Consider the following 10,598-nt stretch of genomic DNA (forward strand, 5'->3'; position numbering starts at 1 on the left):
CTGCCAATTGGCTGGCGCACCACGTGGCTTCTCCGGAGCCTCCCCCTAGAACTTCAGCTCCCAGGGTGCCTGGAAGAAGAAAAAGGGGGCGGGCGCCAGACTTCCCACGCTTGCGCCGTAGGGGAGGCTGGAGTGGTAGCGGTTCTGCCGCCGCTGCCGGTGCGGTTTGGGGATGGTGGGTTGGGCTGTTCGGGGCGGGGGTCGGCTTCGGCGGAGGCTGCAGTGAGCCGTGGAGGCTTCGGGGCTTGACTGATTCGTTGCCCGGTAGGCAGGAGGTAAGGGAGCCTCCGGGGCCCCAACCTCTTCCCCCACCTCTTTCTTTTCCCTCTAGCCCTCGGGCCCCCAGCCGCGGGGGGCGTGGAAATACGGGGCGCGAGCTGGATCAGTGGGCGCCCTCCCACACACACCTCAAGCCTCCTGGACGCTGGGGCTTCATCCTTTGGGGACAGCTCCTATGCCCTGGGGAGGGGCATGTGTGTAATGAGAGGGGGGGAACTCATCCGTTCATCCTCACCCCCTTTTCTGGGTTCTGATGGAAACCGCTTTAAATTACCTGTTTCCTCACCTGGCCGATGGATTGGCTGCAGCTGACGGAGGCGACGTAAATCCTCTGCCCCTGTGCTTGGTGAAACGTTAAGACTTGGCCCGGCGTGGCCTCCCGGTTTGCTCTTCGTCACCTCTGTCTATCCCAAGACCCTCAAGAAAGTTTTGCCCATGGTCAGGGGCTGCCCTTTCTGTTGCCCTGTCACCTTCAGCGCTCCACAGTGATTTGAAAGGAGAGCACAGCATACTAAGACATTCTTTACCCAATGAATTACCCTTATTCACGGTCAGATGTTGAAGTAGCATGGCATTTCCAGATGGTCTCTCTCGAGTGGTAGCCCTAGAACAGATGGGTGGGCAGCACTTCCCTCCTGCCTGCCCCTTTCTTTTTCCTAAGGGGAAACCTATCCAGCGCATGTAAAGAGAGTGGGAAAATTAGATGGAGAATGACAAGTTTAGGGCCTGAGAGAGGACTGTTCTGTGGGTAGAAATTAGAAAATGATTGAAGAGATGACTTTTTTGGGTTTACAGTTTGTGGAGGAGGGCTTCTGGTTACCTTAATATTAGAAGAATGGAGAGTTTTAGGGTAGTACTTGCGTTTATTCTGGTCAAGAAAGGTCACTAGTGTTATTTTTAAAAATTGATTTTTGGGACAGGGAGGTAGCTCAGTGGATTAAGAGCCAGGTCCTGGGTTCAAATGTGACTTCAGACACTTCCTAGCTGTGTGACCTTGGGCAAGTAACTTAACCCCACTATCTAGCCCTTAACCATTCTTCTATCTTGGAACCATTACACAGTATTGATAATGAGAGGGAAGGTAAGGGTTTAAAGAAAAAAGTAATTTTAAACATTTTGGGCCATTTGTTATTATATGTTCCAATGAAAAAGAGCAGTAATGGGGTATCCAAAATAGCATTTAACAATTTTGCTCAGTTTTGAAATGCAAGGTTTTTGCACTTGAATATATGCTTGGCTGTTTTTCTAAAAACTTACTTTAAACGAAGTGACAATTCAGTAAGCTAGTAAGTAAGTCTTTATTAAGTTCTTATCCTGGGCCAATTACTGACCTGTTATGGAGATACAGAGCAAGAATATTGTTCTTGTTCTCAAGGATTTCATGTTCTAATGCAGGAGCCATTTAAAAAACAAGGTGCCCGTAAGATTTAAACAGAGTAGATAGAAGGAAAATACGAGAAGGAAGGTAGTAATAGGAGTAGGGGGACCAGGAAAAGCCTCTAGCAGAAGATAGGATTTGAGCTGAGTCTTGAAAGAGCTTCAGAGTTCCTACATTCTCTGTCCTTTGGCATTTTATTCCTGACTGCCCTGGTGGCAGGGGATTGGAGAGCTTCCCGAGCCATGCTGCTGATAGACAGCATTGCTTCTGACTTCTTTGAGATGCTGGTCAGAGCAGTAATATTATCTCTCTCTCCCAGTTCATTGTCTGGCTTAAATTTTCCTTGGGCAGGTATAGGAACGGAAGATGGAACATTTGTGTTCAAAGGCTTTTTTCTTGGGTGGGAGGAAGGGATGCTGATCCAGTTACTGAACTGAAACCATGCCTAGATGTGTATTGACCTCCTCCAGTTTCATTTGGGTTTCAGGCTTCATACTAAATAAATAAGTCAACAGGAGCTGTGAACAAAGCAGAACCATCCTGCCTCCCACATGACAAATCAGATAATTTACTCTGTGATAATAGAGAGGCAACTTTATTCACAAAATTGGTGTAAAGACAGAGGTCTTTAGTTGAAAACACTGGTTAAGCATCCTTCCCCCTTTCATTGCTATTTGTTATTCCATAGCCAGAGAGAAGGAAGACATTTGAAGATATTAAAGAAATTGGAGTACTGCGGTGATAAGCTAGGAAGCAGACCTATGAGGAGCAATCAGTCACTGTAGAGAAAGTATTTCTGCTTGGGACAAAAAGAGAAAAGAATCATTAGGTTAACTTGAACTATTGCAGGAAAGGACACAACTTCATAGGTCATATTTTCTCTAGGAGGATCTGAGCTTAAGGAATAGGACACAGGCAACCTTTAAATACATTACATCCATAGTATATGTCACTTCCAGCTTGGAAGTGGAGTCATTTTGCTACTCATATCTTGGTGGTATTTTAGTCTCTGAATAGGGGGATTAGAAGAGGCAACAACGAATACAGAAGCAGTGGAAAGAATACAGTACTTGGAATCATAAGACCTGGACTTGAAGTCAGGTTATGCTACTTGCTAGCTATGGTGTCCTTGAGGAAGTCCTTTAAGTCTCTCTGAGACTGTTTCCTCATCTGTATAATGGGGACAGTAACACTTGTTTTGCCTACCTCATAGGGATGTTTTTTAAGGATAAATTGAGATAACATACTTTGTAACCACAAAGTGCTATTTGAGTTATGACATCATATGATGGTTGGAACTGTCCAAATGAGGAGACTAGAAGTTGCTACACTTGGGAATTTCATGCTGCCAGCCTGAGGTCTCTGATCTGTAACAGCAATCCTGAAGATGAGAACTGATAGCTTTCTCCAGGGATATAGATGGCATCAAAGATCTAGGAATACAACCCACTCCAGAAAGGTTTCACATCTTTATGTGGCTAGTTTTAGCTAAAAGGGCTGGCTGTCCAGAGGTGGAAAACATTAGAAGCGTGAGGTGAATGGGAGAAGGTGGGCAAGAGAGTGAGATCACGGGCAGCTTCCCCAACAGCTCTACCATTGCTGAAGTCAAGAACAGGCCTCTTCTCATTCTCTTCTTTCAGTGGTAATGCACTTGAGTGGGCTTTTTTGAGGTTGATGTTATTATTGCTCTATTTGTTTAAAGTTCCTCTGCTCTCTTGGTTCCTATTCTACAGAGAAATTCAGGGTGAACTTTTGCTTAAGGCTGGTCAATTCTCTTCTGGCCTTCTTGATGCAAAAGACTTGAGTAAGCACTGTAAAAGAACACTGGATTTAGATGTGATACGGATTCAAATCCTAACTTAGATGTGATTCTGGTCAAACTACTTCATCTCTGAGGCTACCAGGAAAATAGGGATAATACTCACACTGCCTATCTCACATTTACGAAGGTTATAATTTTAATGCTATTTGTTAGAGATGTATGTATTTCTAATTAAGTTTGATTGTTCAGACTTAAAACCTTGGGACTATTATCTTGTAGTGGTTTAGATAGTTAAGTCATCAGGGCAGGCTGAGTGGGATCCAAGAGAACTTAGGCTTCTTTGCTTGTTTAGTGGGATGAAGGGGTTTGGGGCTGACTGGCTATTTTTCTTGCTATAGGAGGCCATGCGAAGCCGCCGTTCCCTGTTGCTGGGGCCAGCACGCCTAGGCTTGCGTTTGCTTCTCCTCCTGGGCTATAGACGCCGATGCCCACCATTACTTCGGAACCTTGTACTTCGTTGGCGCTATGGAAAAGTTTGTATGCGTTCTCTACTCTACAACTCTTTTGGGGGCAGCGACACTGTCATCGACTCTGCATTTGAGCCTGTGTACTGGCTTGTTGACAATGTGATCCGCTGGTTTGGTGTGGTGAGTGTCGCTTGGATCCTGTGGCTTGGGGTTAACATGACACATACCTGGGTGGAAGGATGGGGATAGATGTCTTAACTGAAGACTACAAAAGGAGCCTTTCCAAACTAGGCTTTATTTTTGTCTTCCTCTCATACCTTAGTGGTGGAGTGCTACCCTTCCATTTGCTGGGGAACAGCTAAGTGTTGATTTCTTATTGTTGACAGGTCTTTGTGGCCCTGGTGATTGTGCTGACGAGCTCCATTGTGGTTATTGCCTACCTGTGTGTCTTGCCCCTTATCCTCCATACCTACTCCGTCCCCCGAATCTGCTGGCATTTCGTCTACAGTCACTGGAACCTCATTCTCATTGTCTTCCACTACTACCAGGCCATCACCACACCTCCTGGATATCCCCCCCAGGTAGGGCTCAGAGAAGGCATGGGACACCAGTGTGAGACTGATAAACCAGGAAATCTCAGATCCTAGCAAAAGGGGCACTAAGGTTTGGGAGCAGGATTCTTTAAGGATCCTGTTGCCATCAGTTTCTAAAAAGATCCTTTTCAGGGTCTGAAATGTTTCTGAGGCCTTTGACTCCATTCTCTTCCAATATAGGCTAAGACTGACCTTGCCACTGTGTCTATCTGCAAGAAGTGCATTTATCCCAAACCAGCACGGACACACCACTGCAGCATCTGTAACAGGTTGGTCCCTAGCGCTTCTCTCCTATCTCCTTGGCTTTCTGTGGCCAGTTATAGGCAAGCAAATACAATCTCTAAAAAATGTCAACCTTTGTTGAACATAGTTGGAAAATAGCCTCTCAGTATTTTGGTCTATAGTAATGTGAAGGCCTGTTCCTCCTTACAGGTGTGTGCTAAAAATGGATCATCACTGCCGTATCCTTTTACCAAGACTCCACGAATCTGGCATTGCCCACACTGTTCTAACATTTTGATTCTGCCTCGCAAGCAACAGAAGCTTTCCCAACCCCTTTCCCATATAATACCAATGTGTTTTAAGTCTTAGAAGAAAACACAGGGAAGATTAAATGGCTCTTTCTAGAGAATGTGGCCTTTTACTAGGACAAACAACAGGTTTGGAGGCTTTGGGTAGCTCTGTAAAATTTGATCTTGTAGGAGGAAAAAAGGTTTGGAAGCCAATTTATTTCCTTGAGAACAGAAACGAATAAAGAAGTAGACAGGTCTTGGTAGAAAGTTCAGTTGCAGAAACAGGGATGTAGGTGAGAAAATATGAAGTAAGGGTCTTGCTTTGGCTTGCTAAAACTCTTCCCTTCTTGCCATTGGTGCTCAGTAATGTTCCTCCTCAAAGTTCTAGGCTGTATCCACATTAAGTTGAATTGCAGGCACAGCTTGCCATTTCCTAGAGATCTCAATTCCCAACAGGTCATAATGGACCTACTGGAGCTTTTGGAGGCTTGAAGCGTTGTCCCACCCACTTAGCATGTGGTTCCAGCAAGCATCATCATTAAGAGATTGGCCTTCAGAATTTAGCCTTTTGTTCTGTGAGCGTGGCACAAGCAGGCCTAGAGTGCTAGGGAGTGGCATCCTCTGTTCTCCCCTGCCTGGCTGGTTGGTCAGCTCTCCCTGCCCTGGGCACCCTCTGGAGGCTGCTGGCTAGGCTGATCCTTAAGTCCTTACCCCCAGCTTGGTTGAACAACTGTGTGGGCCACTACAACCACCGGTACTTCTTCTCCTTCTGCTTCTTCATGACCTTGGGCTGTGTGTACTGCAGCTTTGGCAGCTGGGACATGTTCCGGGAAGCTTATGCTGCCCTTGAGGTGAGCAAAGAGGGTTGAGGGGACTGAGTGGAGGAGCCTTAGAGCAGGGTGACAGTGGTACAGGAGACGTCTACCCTGTGGAGTAGGGCTGGCAAAGCGCCCATCCTAAGGCCAGAGAGTATAACCGGTCCTATTTTCCATCCCCATAGAAAATGAAACAGCTCGACAGGAACAAACTACAGGTGGCTGCCAATCAGGTGGGCCAAACCACTCACTGCCTCCTGCTGCTCAGGCCTGGGGTGATAGGTGTGGAGAGATCGCCCTGGCCTTCCTAGCTCTGGGGCCTTTGGAGGCTGTAGAGTGGTGTGCTGTGGGTGGCTGTCTGCACTGGGCAGCAGTGGGCACTGGGGCTGTAGTCCTTGGGAGCAGTGCCAGGCCTAGATAAATAACTTTTTGGCAGAATAATGGCTTCAAATCACTTTCCTAACAACTATCCAGCCCTATTACTTCTTCCTTCAAACTGAAAAGGCTCTACTTAGGTGCTGGCCTGAGCAGCATGGAGTCTTTGTTGGTCTGTGTAATGGGGTTCCAGGGTCCGGAGACAGAAAACAAGGTTAATTTGGTCTTTTAGCACTGGCAAAGGCTGTAGCCTTATAAGGAAATCTCCCTTCGTTATTCTACTCCCCTGCACCAACCCCTCACCAGTTTTTAATTCTTAACATATACTCCTTTATGGCCAATTTCTTTAATTCTCATGCCTCGTCATGATATTTTAATCTCCCTTGAAATTTGTTTTTAAAGTGCTTTCCCCACCCTAGTCAGCCAGGTAGGATATGGATCTTATCGACTCTTGGGGAAGTATTTGTGTAGTGCAAGAATCACACCGGGAAGGAGGGCATGAAAACGCTTCCCCTGGAGCCTCATCTCTGTTGTCTAAACCTTACTGGCTGAGCCCAACCCTTACCCCTGTGCTTTGCCGTCTTGTTTAGATCTGCTCTGGCCAGTGTTTTGTCCATGTGATAATGTTGCTGGCCTCTGTCTGCCTATCTGGCTGCTTTCTCAACTCATCTCTAGCCTTATTTCTGTCTTTTTCTGACCTAAAACCTGGACCAATGCCATATCTGTCGATGCTGGGGCCTCTGCTGGCAACAGCATTGGGCTAATGGGACAGACACTCAGGTCGTTTGTTTGTTTCAGACATATCACCAGACCCCACCACCTGCCTTCTCCTTCCGGGAAAGGATGACTCACAAAAGCCTGGTGTACCTATGGTTCCTGTGCAGGTAATGGACTCCACTGTCCCTGATAGGAGGCTTTGATGAAAAGCCTTGTTACTCAGGGAAGAGTAAACAGGAATAAACCATCCCCAGAGCCCTTGGAAAAAGCTGACCGTTTGCCTCCTAGACTCTTTAAGTCTTTGTCTTAGAATCAGTATTGGTTCCAAAGCAGAAGAGTGGTAAGGGCCTGGGGTTTGGGGTTAAGTGCCTTGCCCAAGAAGTGTCTGCCCAATTTGAACTCAGGACCTCCTGTCTCTGGCCCTGGTTCTCTATCCACTAGCTGCCCCACCTCCTAGATTCTTCATTCCATAAAGGAAAAAAAAAATGGCTAATGCCCCCAAACCCTTTCCATATCTCTTAGCAACACTTAGGTATACATACTCACACTACCCACTGCTGTTAAGTCATGCTCAGATACTGGGTTTTGAAACAAATTCCCTAGAGCAAAAACAGTTATTTGTGTTCTGTAGCAGACCATGCTGTCCTCAGACTAATTAGAAAGTCTGAGCCAGATGAAAAGGGATTTAGTAGATTTTTCACAACTAGAAACAAGCCAAGTTCCATCCCCAGCCCTTGCTGGTCCATTTGGAAGCATCTTGAGAGACAAGGCCTAGGGGTGGATTCCACACTTTATGTCCTTGCTTCCTGGTTCCATAGAAGAAACATCAGACATGGAATAAATGATCTTGGCTGGCCAGAATTCAATCTAAAAGCCGAGTCTCAGAATTGCAAAATCTTAAAGCTCATCTAGTCCAACTCCTCCCCGAACAAGAGAAGTTTTGATGGGCATATGCCCGCCCAAGTAAAGAGCTATCATGTGGAGGAGGTATGAGTTTTGTTTTTGGTCTCAGGGGATAGAACCAAGACCAATGGATGAAAGCTAGAAGCCAGTGTTCAGCTTGATATAAATAAGGAGAAGCTCCCCATTGTATGAACTAGTTCATAAGTAGAATGGACTAGTCTTGGAAATCAAATTCTCTATTGCCAAAAATCTTAAACCTTTTCTACACGGTAGTCCTTTATTTGGGCAGATGTGTGTCCACCAAGACCTCTCTTATTCAGGCTCATCATGGTCCATCAACAGTATTGATGTACCAAAATAAAGACACAAATTCTCTGGAACCATGGTATGAAAAGAAATAATCCACCCCTCTTGAGATTCAAGGCTCTTGTTGGTAATGAATTTTGAGTAATAAATCCTTTGGGCTTGGGTCCGAGATGGCATTTAGATCCAGCTTACCCCTACCACCAATCATTGAGTCAGACCCAAGCCCATTATTCTCAGAGCACATGCTCCAGAGTCTGGATGGTTAATGTAGCAGATCTTAAGTTCCTAAGAATTTGGCACACATGGTAGAATTCATCAACATGGATGCTCTTTGTATGTCTTCCTTGATAATAAAATGATTAATCTTGTCATTTTCTTCTTTGTATTTGGAGGAGGATGCAGTTAATTGTTCATTTTGAATCTTTTAAAATTATTAAGTTAGATTTAGATTGAGAATCAAGTACTGGGTGTGATCTGAGAGAAGAGCTGGTTGGGAAAACTGGGCAGAATGGGGTAGATTTTATAAGGATTTCTTGTGTTTACAGTGGAGCTAGGGCTTACTGTTTTAAGTGTTCTTTGTGAAACATTGCAAGGAATGTATATGCCAGTGCCTTGTTCGTTTCCTCTTAGCTCAGTGGCACTGGCCCTAGGGGCTCTGACTGTATGGCATGCTGTCCTCATTAGCCGAGGGGAGACCAGTATTGAGAGGCACATCAACAAGAAGGAAAGGCATCGGCTCTCTGCAAAGGGCAAAGTGAGTCCAGGGTGAGAAAGAACGGAGGTGGGGGTGGGGGTTATCCACCAGTCTTGGCTGAGACTTTGAATCTAAAAGTGAGTTACAGGGATATGGGAAAGGGACACAAGTGGACTTCTGGACACACAAGACCTTCCTTTGATACAGGTATTCAGGAATCCTTATAACTATGGCTGCTTAGACAACTGGAAGGTATTCCTTGGTGTAAACACAAGAAGGTAAAGAATGAAACATCACAAACCCTCAGGGGAGGGGAAAGGAGCCCATTCACTGAGGTGTTACCTGTTATAACTGAGGGCTATGACTTAAAATTCTCCTGCCTTAGATAAGGAGGGCAGGTGGTGGCTTCCCAGGCTATAGTAACTTTGGAGAATGTTTATTAATAGGACAGAAAGGAAGTCTCTGAGTAGGTCTATAATATACGGATACAGTATGTGCCAGGGCTTGCTTTAGATCAGTGGTTCCCAAACTTTTTTGGCCTACTGCCCCCTTTCCAGAAAAAATATTACTTAGCTCCCCCTTATAGTTATTCACCACCCCCAAATGCACCTGTGGCCATCACCGCCCCCCTGGATCGCTGTAGCGCCTACTTTGGGAATCACTGCTTTAGATCTTTAGGCTCGGAATCTAAGGCAGGGCCCCTCAGGGACAAGTAAATTAAGTTGCTCTTTCTTGGCCAAAGCCCCCTCCCCTTGTTGCTCTGTGCACAATTTAGTTCTATAAGAGGACAGGTTTTCTCTCTACTTTCCCGCTACTGTCCTGATCCTTTCTCATTTATTCATGACTCCAGTGATATATATGGAGATGGCTAGCTCCTCTGATGGCATGGATTTATTGTGGCACATTGTTATGTTGGTGCATGTTTGGGGATTGGTATGGGAGGAGAGAGCTTATATCCAAGACTTGGAATAGCACTGATGTTGATGGAGACCTAGAGTCCTTCCCAAGAACTCATTTTGTCATCTTCTCTTGCAGGCACTGGCTGACTCGTGTCCTGTTGCCTTCCAGTCATCTGCCCTATGGGAATGGGATGACCTGGGACCCCCCTCCCTATGTGATAACACCCCCAGACTCTGTACTGGCTGTGTGAACTGGGCTATGGGTACATACAGCCTCCAAGGCTAGTCCTACCTCCTCTATGGTCTCAAGGGACTGGAGATCTCTTTCAACCTAGAACAAGGTTTGGGTAGATCTCTCTTTGGAACCACAAAACAAAAGAAATCTATCACACAGAATGTTAGGGGATCAACCTTTGGGCATTAGATAGGCAGTGTAACATGGAAAACTCTAGGGCTAAAGTCCCTTTCACTCAGGCTAACAAGTTCCAGTATCCATGTTGCCAGGATTCTAGATGGAGGTAGAGCCTGTGCCCAAACTAAAACTGTTAAAAGAGACTCAGATCTGGGTTATAGCATTGGTATTGTGTACCACCACCCCACCCCCTACCAAAACGTGTGAGAAGAAAATGGAAAAAGACCTTCGAAGACAGAAGTAGATCCCTGGGTTCTTAAGATGAAGGAAAAGGGGGTGAAGGGGTACCAGGGCTTTTACTGAGGTCACTGCCACTTTTCACACTCTGCTTACTGCAGAAATAAAGGTATTTCATTTTGTAAAGACCTAACTGGATGCTGTTCTTCCCCTTTTACTACACTGTAGTAGAGAAGAGAGTAGAGCTGTGAAGCCTCCATGGTGGGAACAGCTCATGGTCTCAAGGAGGAAGTGCCTCAGCTATTAGTT

General features: G+C 45.8%; 1 protein-coding gene across 3 annotated transcripts; it reads left to right on the plus strand.

Moving 5' to 3' along the window:
• Window positions 1-160: 160 nt before the first annotated feature.
• ZDHHC16 (zinc finger DHHC-type palmitoyltransferase 16) lies at window positions 161-10,475 on the plus strand. 3 transcript variants are annotated; one of them, XM_044662666.1, is made up of 11 exons: window positions 161-275; window positions 3,818-4,066; window positions 4,273-4,467; window positions 4,660-4,748; window positions 4,912-4,940; window positions 5,709-5,842; window positions 5,992-6,039; window positions 6,980-7,065; window positions 8,738-8,861; window positions 9,009-9,079; window positions 9,837-10,475. In XM_044662666.1, exons 2-11 carry the CDS (start codon window positions 3,824-3,826, stop codon window positions 9,949-9,951), a joined length of 1,134 nt encoding a protein of 377 aa, XP_044518601.1. In that variant the 5' UTR covers window positions 161-275; window positions 3,818-3,823; the 3' UTR covers window positions 9,952-10,475. The 3 variants fall into 3 exon arrangements, with proteins under 3 accessions (XP_044518601.1, XP_044518604.1, XP_044518603.1); XM_044662669.1 differs by having other exon boundaries at window positions 8,792-8,861; XM_044662668.1 differs by lacking the exon at window positions 5,992-6,039.
• The last annotated feature ends 123 nt before the right edge of the window (window positions 10,476-10,598 follow it).

This window comes from Gracilinanus agilis, chromosome 2, assembly GCF_016433145.1.
Source record: "Gracilinanus agilis isolate LMUSP501 chromosome 2, AgileGrace, whole genome shotgun sequence".
Taxonomy (NCBI): Eukaryota; Metazoa; Chordata; class Mammalia; order Didelphimorphia; family Didelphidae; genus Gracilinanus; species Gracilinanus agilis.

Excerpts from the sequence above, each read along its gene's own strand:
- ZDHHC16 (XM_044662666.1), top strand. The coding sequence starts at position 3,824 with ATGCGAAGCCGCCGTTCCCTGTTGCTGGGGCCAGCACGCCTAGGCTTG. Across the intron at positions 4,468-4,659 it reads CTCCTGGATATCCCCCCCAG|GCTAAGACTGACCTTGCCAC; the intron begins GTAGGGCTCAGA and ends CTTCCAATATAG. Across the intron at positions 8,862-9,008 it reads GGCTCTCTGCAAAGGGCAAA|GTATTCAGGAATCCTTATAA; the intron begins GTGAGTCCAGGG and ends CCTTTGATACAG.